This window comes from Tenebrio molitor, chromosome 9 (genome assembly GCF_963966145.1).
Source record: "Tenebrio molitor chromosome 9, icTenMoli1.1, whole genome shotgun sequence".
Taxonomy (NCBI): domain Eukaryota; kingdom Metazoa; phylum Arthropoda; class Insecta; order Coleoptera; family Tenebrionidae; genus Tenebrio; species Tenebrio molitor.
In genome coordinates this window covers 11,693,397-11,708,089 of record NC_091054.1, presented here as the reverse complement: position 1 = coordinate 11,708,089, position 14,693 = coordinate 11,693,397, and the positions used below count along the sequence as shown (strand labels likewise).

The 14,693-nt window shown below is 34.0% G+C and overlaps 2 protein-coding genes across 2 annotated transcripts in view; one reads left to right on the top strand and one right to left on the bottom strand.

Moving 5' to 3' along the window:
* LOC138138668 (U5 small nuclear ribonucleoprotein 40 kDa protein) overlaps nucleotides 1-14,693 on the top strand; it is a 208,037-nt gene that overhangs the window by 56,436 nt on the left and 136,908 nt on the right. The window lies entirely within an intron of this gene.
* LOC138138595 (craniofacial development protein 2-like) lies at nucleotides 9,803-11,128 on the bottom strand. The gene has a single exon (XM_069058583.1). It carries the CDS (start codon nucleotides 11,126-11,128, stop codon nucleotides 9,803-9,805), a length of 1,326 nt encoding a protein of 441 aa, XP_068914684.1.

Below are 14,693 nucleotides of genomic sequence, written 5' to 3'. Positions count from 1 at the left end.
TAAAGTTTAATTTAAGCATTATTGTATTTTCTTAGATCAATATAAAATTGACAACAACTACGTTTACATCAGACTTGTCAGAATGGAAATATTTTATTTATTAAAGTTAATATGGTAAAGAGAAAAACTATGGAAATTTAAAAATTGTTCTCCTTTAAAAAAAAAACAGAGGACAATAATAATATATTATGAAACAAGTGTATAAGGAAGCCTTTAAAGCACGAGCACGGCGCGATACAGGAGTCCTTTTAACGTCGCTAGTCCAGCTTAACTACTAGCTATCCTAGTGTTATCACGATTAGTACATATTACTTATATGTATAAACAAATATCTACTTTGTACATTAAATTATTTGTACATACTTAGCTAACAATGTTTGCTTCAACCACTCCTAAATTCAATAATTTAAAAGCCATATTGATATTTCAATTAAATGCAATAATGTAGCTAATCTAAAGTGCACTTACATCTATAACAGCATATTTCCATGACACTTAAACGGATAAATGATGGACATATAGGGAAATATTCAAAATCGTTTTGAATCTTAAATTGGTAATTCTTCAATCAGGATTATATTCTAAAAGCTTGGATGATATTTCCACTTATATTAATCAATATTTTAAGTCAAAACTTGTTCTAGTGACAAGAGCGAAACCTAAATATATTTATTTTAAATTCCGCAAACCCTGTTTCAGTAACTAATTTTAGTTTATAAATTTAATAAATTAATTAAAACAGTCATAATGTGGTCTGCCTTAACTCTTAACAAGTGCCATTGAAGTGTAGTTTAAAAAAAATGTACTATACATGAAAAAAAATATCCTAATTTGTTGGCGAACTAATGTTTTGAGCCAAATTGTCAAATTACAACAGACTATGCTTTGTCATTGTGTTATGAAATAGCTTCACGTGATCAATATTTCCTCAATGCAGCTTTGATAAGATTAGTTAGAATTATAAAAATCTACAACATGGCGTAATTCTTGTTGTTGACCAATAAAAAATAATACATAGGCATAACATACATGTGTGAAATGGTTGACAATAATCCGTTCTGTTCTTGCAAGTTGCTGTAACATTTTGATGCTTACTGATCAAATTTGGTTCACATCCAATGAGTTTTGTTGTTTTTGTGTAGCCTTAACTAACAAAAAATGAGCGAAAATTCAGCTGAACATAGAAGCGTAATCAAATTCTTGTGGAGGGAAGGAAATGAAGCCAAAAATATTCAACAGAGGATGATTATCGTGTACCAGGAAGATGCGCCATCATACTTTACGATAAAATTTTGGTCCAAACAATTTCGACGGAGTAGAGAATCAATTCAAGGTGACCCAAGATGCGGAAGGCCTGTTGAAGCAAGAACCAACGAAAACATCAAGGAAGTTGAGGTTTAATGTCAGTAAATCGAAGAATAGAGTTTCAATGATTGCCGATGAAGTAGGGATATCGGAAACGACAGTATTAAAGATTTTCATGAAAATTTAGGATGATTTGTATTCCGAAATTGCTCAATCCCAAACAAAAACTGTGTCAGCAACACATTTGCGAAGATAACTTGGGGGCTTTGGCTGACGACGAAGAGCTTTTTTCGAAAATTGTAACAGGTGATGAAACGTGGGTGTATCACTGGGATCCACCGACAAAACAAGAATCCATGCAGTGGATCCACAAGGGTTCGCCACCGCCAAAAAAGCAAGAACGCAGACCAAAAAGCTGATGGCGACGGTGTTTTAGGATATGGAAGGAAACTTGCTGATTGAATACTTGACACAAGGCTCTAGAATAACAGGAGAAGTCTATTAGGAAACAATCAGAGTTGACGAAGCTCGCCAAGTTCGTGAAGTACCTACTTGACGAGTGCGGCCTTTTAGAAATGGAATATCCAGTCTACAGCCCAGATTTGGCACCGAACGACCATTATCTCTTTCCTAAATTAAAAAATCGCTTGGGGATGCCATTTTTTTCGGATAAATACCTAAAAGAAGCGGTGGAGGACTTTTTTGATAACTTTTTTTGAAGGCATAGCCTTGGAAAAACGTTAAAAGAAATGTGTAACCGTTAAAGGATCATAATGTTGGAAAATAAAATATTACTTTTCCTTCATAGCTAGGTCATTGATAATACCGTGCGATCAACAATTCTTTAGATTAAAGAAGGCTTTGTTGACATGTCGACTATGTCTGAAATGCATGGAAATATTTCTGGTTGCATATATCTGTTTCAATTTAAATTTGAATTTTTGCCAAAACTCGGCCAAACAGGCTGTATGACCATTACGAAAGTAAAATGAATCTTTTTATGTTCTGAAGTAAAAACCATTTTTGGGTTATAATTTGATTCATAGTGACAGTTGTTTGACGTTTATTAGCTGAGTTAGCAAAGATACGAAAAATGTGACACTGTCAAAGTCATAGCCGCCCCTTATCTAAGTACCTAATTGTTGAGAGCACCGTATAAAAATCTCCCCGTACAATAAATTAAAGTTGTGTTCCATTGTCTTGACATTAAAAAATATATATCTCAAATACTCAAATGCGACTTTTAATTTTTATTTATCCACCACCGACGCTAAAAAAATCCAAAATCCAATGAAGAATGAAGTGCTAACCAGAACACCCCGAGTTTTGCATCCCGGAGTTTTGTTACGGACCAATCAGGTTATTTCACGTACCCTCCACTTTTTGTTTTTGTTTTTTTTTTGTTTCTAAGGTGATCAAACAAATCGATCATTATATTAAAAGTTTATTTGTTTATGAAACAGTATTAGTGTTAGTGCTCCAACGCAAGAATCTTTCCCAAAACGCGGTGATAACACCATAATAAAGTACTGTGGGTTGCAGGGCCGACATTTTACGTGAGTGAATACCTAAGCCTGTAGTGTCATTACTAAAACGCTAATCGGATCAAAGTTATGTTTTTTCTAATGACTAAAAGATGAAGTACCTATTCTATTTTAGTAAATTCGTATTTTTTCACTTTCGTTTTAAGTTTTCACCAGTTTTCCATGCAAATGAGAGATAAATTATAAAAACATCGTTATTATCGAAAGTTTGCACGAACAAGCGCGAAATATATAACAGTAATCAGGTGGAAGATTTGAAATAAATTTGTTGAGCTGTTATCAAAGACAGGATCTGGTTCTAATTTCCGCAGCAGCCGAGCGAATGGTGAGCGCAGCGGCACCCTACCGCCATCTAAATGCATTCGAACACATCTGCGGAACAACGTTCACCAACAATTTCGACAATCTATCCGTCTGTGTGATTTCTGTTTTCATAAAAACGCTTCCAGACAGCTGTTTGTATGTAAATTTGTTTAGGTTCGAGCAATTTCCGGTTATCAGCCGTCGACACGTTACTTTTATGGGCCTCATTAATCGCATCGATCTGAATTTATGAGATTTTCTAGTGGTTTAATTAAAATTATGACAGTGGCCGACGCGAATCGACACCGATTTTGAATTGCAAATTCTTTATCATCGTCATTTGATGCGGTTTAATTAACCAGGAAAGATGGCAACATGATGATGATGATGATGATGATATTTGATTTACACAAACATAGACAGACGGCGTTTCATACATATTATAAATTAAATGTAATTTTTTGATTAAAATTTAGACCAACTTGGGCCGTCTACTAAAAAATTCTTTTAATTCCTGATTTGCGTAATATAAATTTAAAATAGTCTGGGAAAGTTTCCACCATTAAGGTCAATAATGCAGTCGACTTGTACAACATACATAAAACATTTCTCAACTTTTCTAAATTAAAAACTTTAATAACCCACCCGGCCAGTGTCATTAAACTCCCCCGAATCATAAAATATTCCATGGATGTTAGGTAATCCATCTTCGACCTTTCACATTCTTTTGCTTTTAATTCCCAAACATTTAGCCGGATATTAATTACGTCCGGAAATATGCAAATTTGAATTGAGAGCAATATAAACATAAGAGCGCGCTGCATCCGAAACATGATTGATGACGCCTTTCGCCATTTTTAATTTCATAAATTTACTGAACAACAATCGCAACGGAAGCAATTAATTTTAATCTGCCCATCCGGATATTTTATTAATAATCACGTGTCATTCTTCGGGCCACTCTCACTGATTTATTTTTCGGGGACGAACTGTCAATTCCAGACTGAAATGTCTTTAAACTAGTTTCCATATAGTTCTCCCAGAGCTGCAGCGGTTTTATGGCAGGGCAATAGTAATTATTACGCCTGTTGAGATGCCGATACGCGACATAAACAGACCCCTGTCAATCATCATTTTCGTTCTATACCTGTCAGTTTACAGGGTAGTACTTGGACGAATTTACGATTAGGGGTTGTACTTGCGGTTTAAACCTATTGTCGGTGTTGTTAACGTTTATACAATGGTACCCTGCCATAAAACCGCTGCAGCTCTGGGAGAACTATACCTAAACAACGCCATTATAAACAATAAGTTGAAGCAACATTATTGGTTCTTGATTAAGATTACGGATTTCAGGTCGGCACACGTGAACTTATATCTCTCGGGAAGGCGGCTTCCTACCCATGAATCTTTAATGGTTTCTCTTAGAAACCTTCCTCCACCACTAACACATATATTGATTCCATATGTGGCTGGCAGTTGTGATTTCGAAGGTGTGCGAGTCCAGTTAAATCATTTTAGCTCGAAGTCAAATTAAACTCGATTCAGCGTCTAATTGTGCATTTTTACCGAAATGTTTTTCTTGTATTTTTCTCACTTGAAAATAATAGAAAAACTTTGAACTTTTTGAAAATTGTAGATTATATCATTAAGAGTAGAAATGAGTTTTTTTGTACTAATCGCAGAGATTGGGATGCGCAACTGGGCGAAGCACAATAAGACCTTCTGCTCTAAATGATATATACTATATATTTTATCTTCAAGCGGATCACAAAAGAGATCGTGGACATTTCAACTCCTTGGCGATTTTCAACCGCTTGAAGATAAAGGTTCATTTTTAAAATGTAAAATGTTTTAAAATTTTAAGTTGTGGTGAAATTTACATTACTACTATTCTAATTATTACTACCACTTTTTTAACCCTCCACCACCCGGCGGCACGGCAATTTGGCCGGAGTACATACACTATTACGGATAATACTATCAAGTAATAGTGCAGTGCTTATCAACATAATTACCGGCGTCTCACCTCCACATTTTGTCTTTTTTGTGTTTTATGTTCTGTGTCAATGTTAGGGAATTTCCTAACGATATGACATGAGTATAATAATATACCTTTTTGAATTTCAACCACCAATGTGTTCTCTAAGTCCAAAATTTTTAAATTTTTAAAAAGAGATTGCGGTACTATTCCCGTTTCTGAAATTATAAATGATAAAATCGAAATTTTTTCTAAACACCAAAGATTTCTCATAGCAACGGAGAGTTCTAAATATTTATTAATTTTTGTATTATATGTCTGTATTATATTGTGTGAATTTGGAACAGCTATATCTAAAAGATATGCTTGCTTTTGTTGTTTATTTAAAATAATAATGTCTGGTCTGTTATGCTGAATATGAATGTCAGCTAAAACTGTACGATCAAAATATAATTTGTAATTGTCATTTTCCAAACAACTTTCTGGTGTATAACTATAATGTTGTTCTGTACTCTTTAATAAATTGAATTTAACAGCTAAATTCATGTGTATAATTTTAGCGAATATATCATGACGTTTCTTATATTCGCTTTGAGCCAAAACGGTGCAAGAAGAAATGATGTGTTCAGTTGTTTCCCCTTCAGTTCCGCAAATCCTACATTTATCAATTATCAATTGCAAACAGCATATGTGTTTTTTATAATTTCTTGTATTTATAACACGATCTTGTATTGCAAATATAAAACCTTCCGTCTCAGGATGAATATTTGATTTCTTAAGCCATGCATGAGAAGCCTGAATATTAATTTCTGGTTGTTCCAGTTCTTTAAAGTAGGTATCTCCTATGTAAAGACTTCTGTTTTATATTTGCTATAGTGTCAGGTATATTTGGTTTAACAATATCTGAAATTATATTATCACTTAAATTTAAAGGTGTGTAACCTTTATCGGCTGAAACCAAAGCATTAAAAATGGTATTATCACGAGCTCTATTGAGGAAATAATTTTTTAGTGAAGCAATTTGATTGTGTTGCAGCATTTCTTGATTTTTCTGTTACTATTTATTATTATTATAAAAATGTACATAATAAAATTTTAGTAAAACCACAACTGACGCGCTCCAATAAAAATCGCAATGATAAAGATATTTGGATTTAGGTTTCATTTCCTAAGTTTCCCGAACGTTATCTGTTTCGAATCTACTGTGGCCACAAACGCCCCAGCTTGATCCCCTTTGATTATTAGTTATTAGTTATGTTTCTCCCGACCGGAGACGAATTTTATTGCCAACGTCTTAGATGCGATGGGGAAAAAGGAAAAAGCTCAGAAATGATTCATTGATTTCAGAATTGATTTCGGTTTATATTCTGCTTTATGTATTTTATATAAAGTTTCGTATCTTTTATCGATGCATCCCGATGCTAAAACCCTTTTGATTAGTGTCAGTCGGTATACTTTGACAAACTAGAAGAATGACTGATGCGGAAAGTTGTTACCTTTCCAACGAGGGGTTGCATTAAAGATGTTAACAACAAGCAAATAATCCTCACATAGAACAGAGGTGAACATAAGTCAAAAAAGCCATTATAAAAGCGGATTTCCATTAATGTTGATCTACAAATCATTTTTCGGTCCAACCTTATTAAAACTTGCCGAGGAGGTCTGTGATTAGAAAGCGGAGATGGGAATATTAAAGGTGAAATGTGCATCTATGTTACAACGTTTAAAGGGGCATGTGTGGGGTGGTAATGACGAAAACATTGAGTTTCGTTGAACAAAGATTTATGGAAGCGGCATACAAGTTTCACACAAAAGCAAACACAATGCACATCATGTTAAACTTAAAAAAAAGATCATTAATTTCAAACTTTTGCATCGCATTATAGCAGGATTTTATTTTGTTTAAAACTGTAAAAGCGAGATATTATCAAAGTTTCAAAAGAGCTCTTTTAAAATGGATTAGTCGCAAATCTTCCGGACGAATAAAAGAGCTCGATCACAAAATCCTGGTGTTTAACTGATTAATTGCGGTTTAATTACGATAAATAGACTTTCATGTTTAAGAGGAAAACAAAAGCTACTATTATTAATAAATTTCTAAATTCGTCAAAAATGATTTAACCGAAAAGCGAGTCAGTAGCGATGGTTTTGAATACTTATTGTACGCAATATATTAAATCCTGTAAAAACGTGTGTTACAGTTCTTTATGAACGTAGTTTATATTTTTAAACGACAGCTATTTTTGAAGTTATCTTAAACAAAGAATTTTAAATAAACCGTAAAATGTTTGTAGCAACAATGCATGAACAGCGTTTTCCTGCACAATAATTTAAAAATAGCTTTTGTCCGGGATTCAACTGTGTTTCATATAAAATTTTGAAATGTGTATATAAAGCAACGAAATAGTTCACTGAATTTATGATAAATTGCGCTTTCAAAAGCAACGGTAAATGTAATGCTTGATTTAGTCTAGTTGATGTATCACTATTCGAGGCACATGTTGTATTACTGCAGTCTTTGGAAAAATGCAATGTATCTAGGTATGTTTCTTATTGTTAATCTACGTTTAAAACTTTAAATATCACATCAATTTTTTTGTCAAAGTGGACTATGAACTATGAAAATCCAGAATTTCATCTATTATTACATACTAAATCTTTTTGTGCAACAGTACGCGAAACTAGCACTTTCCGTACCTAAAACAGGTCGCGAAATCCAATTTTGCGGCCGTTGCTTTCAACGACGGCCGTTAAAGTAAACGTCATTATAATATTTGATACAAATCATAGTTTCCATGTAAGACTAGCGTTTAGATTTTTCGAATATAATACGTAGTTTTTAACTCTGGAGGAGTACCTACACAAAACTGAAACATGACTTTCACTATACTTTTTACGATTATTTACAAAATGAATTATTGTTTTATTTATGTCATTTCATGTAAGCCAAATTTAAATTTATATGTATTTATTGACAGTGAAATAAATTTTACTTGTTCATATCATAATGATTACAAATTTTCGGTTGCACAAAAAATGTTGTGTACACGTGCCGCGAAATCTTTTAAGATCGTCGAGATTGTCTTGCCTCGGCCGCAAGTGGCCTCGGCGACAATTTTTCTCTCGGTGCGTTAAAGAATGATTTCGAGGCCTTGATATACATATAACTGTTTTCCATGTAATTTTTTCCAAGAACGCATAGAATATTGCTAAAAGGGGTAAGACAGAGAAGGAAAATAAAATGATGCATACGATTTACTGTCTTATCAAATTTAAGTTTAGAATGTCCTTATAAATGCTATAAATTATTAAATTAATTAAATTAAATAACATAACGCGCCACCGATTCCGTCCTAACTCAAAAAACGTAACTACCAATTTGCATTGGTGCACTATTCAATAAAACCACATCGGACCAGATAACTTTAATCGCTGACACAATATTGTTTACCAGGAATTTTAGCTTTGTCGATGGCAGTTCCGTTTTATTTGAAATTTGGTTCAACAATCAATAAAAAAAGCTCCTATTAAAAATAAACACATTTCGACAAAGCTAATAAAGACAATGGACTTTTGCAGCTTGCTGTTCAGACACTTTTAAATACAGTTCCAGTAATAACAATTACCGCTTCACTTAAGCTTTCACAGCAACTGTTGCAATTAGCATCAGACGTGACGGCATTAAACTTCAACTATCACAAAATGCAAAACATTTCCTTTTCGAAATAGACTGCACAGGCTGAGCATACTTTTCAAAAACTATCTGACAGTAATTTCAGAAATGAGAAAAAAATATAAAACAAAAATTTAATTATCAGCTTTTAATTGCAGTATTAACTTTAATTATTTCCAATGTAGCTTATAATTTCATTCAACATATCTGTTTCCTGTTAATTTGGTAATTGTCAGGTCCAGTGTGTATAAATTTGAACCTTACTAAATTAAAATTTTTCACCACATTATTCATATTATCCCAACTTATTATTAATGAAGCAGTTTCACGAAAATTTATTCTCCATACAGTCACATATTTTAACATTAAGAAGCCATAAAAACTTTTAGATCATTTTAGATCATTCGTAGATTCAAACATACCTTCAAGATATGTAAACTCACCACCGAAATTTTTAATAATTTTATTAATTAGCGATAGGTACAGTTGGTTGCAAAAAAAACGGGAACTGTCAGAATAAAATTGACACATTTTTACAATTTTCCCATAGTGTGAAACCTTCTTATGAGAGATAGGTTAGAATTAACGTCAAAATTCAATGACATTTTTTTAAATTATTTGATAGGAATTGTCAAGTAGACAATTAATTGACAAACGGACAAAATCAAATTTACATTAGGAAAATTTCCGTTTCCCGATTTTTTTGCACCAACTGTACTGAAATTCTTCTTAACACCATATCAGAAGCATATTCAACAATTGATCCTTCAGACAACCTTAACCATCATTAACTGGGATCCAAGCGGATTTGGTAAAAATTTGTTATGATGGATGAAACTTGGTTTCATCGCTAGGATCTGGAATCAAAACGCTACAGCTTGGAACGATGACACAAAAGTTTACTACCTCTTCGAAAGTTACGGCAACATTTTTTCTAATTCAGTGATTTTAGTTGACTATTGCATGGACGAAGTGCAACAAAGATTACTATGCTAATTAATTTCCGAAACCGAAAATTTCTTTTTTTCTCCCTGTAATTTCTTTTTCTTCCCTAAAAAGTTCCGTGTAATATGTTTCCCATCTTTTGTTATCTATTCTTTGTGTCTTTTTACTCGTCGAGTTCCGGTGTTTTATCAGTTCATACAGTTTCCTGCTGTCCCTATTGTTGACTTCCACTTCCTGCATAAGCTCCCTAATCCAACTTTCTTTTTTGTGTTTGCAGTATTTGGTCGCCTCTTTTCTTTTTTCTTTGTAGTTCTCTAAATCTTTTAGGTTTCCCGTCTTTAACCATCTGTTTCTGGTTTGGTTCTTCGCCTCCGTCCTTTTTTCGCACTCCTCGTCGAACCATTCCTTTCTTTTTCTTGTTGTTCTTCGTCCAAGCACTGTTTCTGCCGTGTCCATTATGCTTTCTTTTAGGTTCTTCCACTCTTCCTCAATGTCTACTTCTTCTTCTCGTGTTTCTAATTTTTTTCTCATCTCTTTTTTGTACTCGTCGTTGTGTCTCGTGTGGTTTAGCTTCTCTACATCCCATCTATTTTTCCTACTGCCTCCTGTTTGTTTGACCACCTTCATCCTCATTTTGGCAACAACCAAGAGATGGTCTGAGTCGACATTTGCCCCTCTGTATGTCCTAACGTCTTGTATTATTCTTTTCCACTTTTTGGAGATTAGCATGTGGTCTATTTGGTTTCCCTCTGTCCCCCCTGGAATCATCCATGTTATCTTGTGCTCTCTTTTATGTCTGTATTGCGTGCTAACAATGAATGTGTTTGTTGCTGCCGCCAGGTCGCAAATGTTCGCTCCGTTGTTGTTAGTGGTATCGTGGATTGTCTCTTTCCCTGCGACACCTTCATTGCGTTCCTCCTTCCCTATCTTCGCATTGAAGTCCCCCACTATCATTAAGATGTCGTTTCTTTTTACTTTCTCACATACTTTTTCCAGTTTGTCGTAAAATTTAGTTTTTTCTTCTTCCTTGCTATTCTCTGTTGGCGCATATGCGTTTATCATTGTTATGTTTGCTTGCTTGTTTTCGATTCTGATCCACGATATTTTTCCATCCACCGCTTCATATTGCATTATCTTGTTTCTTATCTCCCCTCCTACTAAAAATGCTGTTCCGTTCTTCCCTTGCTTTTTCTCCCCAGCGTAATATAGTGTGTAGTTCATTTTGTCTATCTTTCCCTTTCCTGGCCATCTTGTTTCCTGTATTGCGAGTATTTCTACTTTGTATCTTCTCATTTCTCTCGCTGTTTCAGACATCTTCCCTGGCGCTAACATTGTTCTTACGTTCCATGTGCCCAGTCTGATGGTTTTCTTATTCATTTTTCCCTTTTTATTCGGTTTTTTTGCTCGTTTGTCCGAGTTTGTCGGTTCAGTTTGTTCATCACGTTCCGTTTGCGTCGTCCTTTTTTTTTGCCTTGTCGTCTTTGTTGTGCCTCTTGTATCGCTTCTCAGTTTTTTGGAGCCTTAATTTCTCCTACTTTCATGAGCTTTTGCTCCTTTTTGTTCCATTTCCAGCTCCTACCGTCAATTTCCACTCCCTGATACTTTACTCTTACTGTGGCTCCATTAATTCTTTCTTTCTTGGCGAAGTCTCTGATGTTTTTCTGAATCTCTCTCTCCGTTAATGTTAATGCGGAATCAATGTAAATCTCTTTTCCTCTAAGTTTTCCTTTTGTCTTTAGGACCATTAATTTTTCATTCCACTTATTCATTTCCACGTTGTATTTATCTTGCCCTATCTTGTACACCTTCTTTACTTTCACGTTTAGGCTCAATTCTTTGTTTATCATTTTTTCCATTGTGTTTCTCAGTAGCTCTTCGTCTTCTGTGTCCATCCGCATTCCTGTCACTATCAAGTTGTTGCGTATCTTGTCCTTTTCGAGTTTTTCTAAAGTCCATGTAATACCCCAAGTCAGTAAAATATCCTTTTCTAACATAAAAATTTTGGATAAAACGGACAACTACAGCAAAAAAACGTATCTCTGTTGATTAATTGAATCTTGTTGTTTTATAGAATATCATGCATAACATAATTTCATGCACATGAATTTTATAATTAAAAATATAAGCTTTCATTTTACTGACTTGGGGTATTACATGGACTATATCTTTTCTTCGTATTAAAAGTGGTGAGTGATCGAGCAGTCGTGAGTGTGCACCGCTCCGTAATTTTACGAGAAAAACAAGTTATTCACAAAGAATAAACCAGACAACTAGTCAGGAAAAGACCAAGATACACCGCAGAACCAAAAACCGTAAGTCGCAAGTCAAAAACAGCCATATAAAGTAGAACATCGTGAAAAAAGAGCCGACTCACAGAGAGACAGAAACGGAGGAGGCTGTTATCGCTCCGCGATAAGGAGGCGCTTATCGTTCCGCGGTAAGAAAAGTCTGCAAAAACGAAGATAACCAAAACTAGTAGGCAACACAGAATACAGACGTGTTAAAGTCTAATCGAGTGAACCCATGAATAATAACAAAAGAAACAAACCGGATCACGACTCTTCACCAGAAACAGAACAGAAACTATTCCGAGGAGGCACCCAAGTGGGCAGAACACAGCTAAAACAAGAAAAAACAGAGGACCAAAACATGGAGGAAATCAAGCAAATACTGCTAGAGTTGAGCAGAGAAGTAAAGGAAATGAGAAACGACATCAGTCAAAACAACAAAGAAATGAAGAGCCTCAGAGAGGATGTAAGAACCATGCAGGTGAACTGGGAGAAGGAAAAGCTGGACCTGGAAGAAAAGATCACGAAAAGGTTTTAACTTACTTTTATTTATTTATAACTTATTAGTGTTCAGCCAATAACTTATAGTATTAATCTAGGTGTGATTTTTTTTAATCATAATAAAAGAACTGTTAAAAATAAAATTCTTTGATTTGTGAAATATTCATTTAAAAAAATGAAAAACCATAGCTGGCCGATGATTTTTAAATTTGGTTTGGGGGCCTAGATCTTGATTCTAAACAACTTTTCGTAATAACTTTTTGTCGTATTTGTCACATAAAAGGTACTTAAACTCTACAGAAAAATAGGTTTTTTTGATATTTCCAAGGCATACTTGATTTTTGAAAACTAAAATTATGTTAGAAATTAGTCTTTAACCAAGCAGGGCTGAACCCCAGAAAATGAAAATTTAAATCGATTATTTCCTTCATGTGTTTAGCAACCAACTGCGTGACAAATATTGACCAATCAAAACGAGAAAACAAAAAATAACCCGACAAAATTTCTCTAAAATGTACATGCGCAATAATCTGATAAAAAATGTCGGTACCTGATTTTTTTTTTTAAATAAATTATTTTGAATAAAGAGGATTGGAAATAATGCGTTTGGTTTCATTCTATTCAGAAAATAATCAGCCGTATACTCCTCGTGCGAAATTTTAATATCGGAAATTTTTTTGCTAATGAACTCAAACATCCATAAATTATTCGGTCAGATCAATTATCAAATAAAAGCCCTCGACTTCGTCTCGTGCTCTTATTTCATCTTATTTCCGATAAAAAAATTTGCACTTGGGATATAATAAGTGAGAATTTTTTATCTTTTACAAAAGTCGTTTCACCTATCCGGGGACACACTGTATATATTTCATCAAATCGACCAAACCATTTAGTTCAAATTTTGGACATCAATAAGTAGCTCGAATCGCAAACAAAAGACTAACTAAAGATATCTTAGCTCTTCAGCATCATTACATAGAAGAGAGGTATTAGTTTTTAGTTTCTTACTTACAGCTTGCAGCAAAAGAGGCGAATCATGACGAGTGCGTTTTGGCAGCCTTTAGATTTTTTTAAAAATTTATCTTCTGTTAGCGTTTTAGTAATTTAAAAGTGATATTTCTTTAGCGACGTTATTTTCAATTGTAACCCATATCATGACGATGAGGCTCAAATCTAGACGGTTAGGTATGCGGCAAGAGTAACCATTACAACAACCCCCTTCCAAAAATTTTATTTGTTACAACATCTAACCGATATTAAAAGAATCCAACAAATGTTTAAATAGGAATAAGATGATTTTCTTTAAGAGAAATTCTTCGGATCCTCAAAATTACATATTCCGATTTTTGTTGGGTCTTTAAAATTTACATTCCATAAAACTTTCTTTTCGATTTCTTTAAAAACGAATTCAAGACTCATAGTCATAATTCTTCAGTCATTATACAATAAATTATTACATCATCAACATTTTGTTCGATGCCCCCTAGAAAGAGAGTTTGTATATCCATAGTTATCAGTGGGAAAGTTTCTCTTTCGTTCACTCATCGGTTTCGCTCACTGGATTTTATTTACGCGTAATTTTTGAAAAATTTTCCAATTCTTTCTGATAACGTAATTTTGATTTTTTAAGCAACATTTGGTACCCCGCGGCATTTGCCTCTTCCAGGACATCATCAGGAACATATAACTCTTCATCATCCATTTATACAATTTCCACAACGTGTACACAACCACTTTATTGACGATACAGAATTTTGGTTATTTTGTATTTTATTTTTTCCATAGGAACAGATCCGTCCAAAAATGTGATTAACTGTGATTTATTTTTATTTAAAATTTTCAATACAAAGTTATAGATTCACTTTCTATGGAAGTGTCCAACAAAACCAGCACTCGAGAGTCAGGCCGCTTTCGTTCACTTGAATTGCATCGTCCACTCAGCTCCGCAATTCGCGTGAACGAAAGCTTTGTTTTTCTCGCTCTTACTGTAAATAATTATAGTTTCCAAAAAAAAAAGATTTGGATTATTGTCATTCGTGATTTCAACAAATGATTTTATTGATAGAAAATGTTTCTCATGCATGTACGAAATATTGCCTTAGTTTGTTCCTTTTTAAGAGTAGATTGACTGACTGAACTGGTAATATTACCTA

Excerpts from the sequence above, each read along its gene's own strand:
- LOC138138595 (XM_069058583.1), bottom strand. The coding sequence starts at position 11,128 with ATGAATAAGAAAACCATCAGACTGGGCACATGGAACGTAAGAACAATG.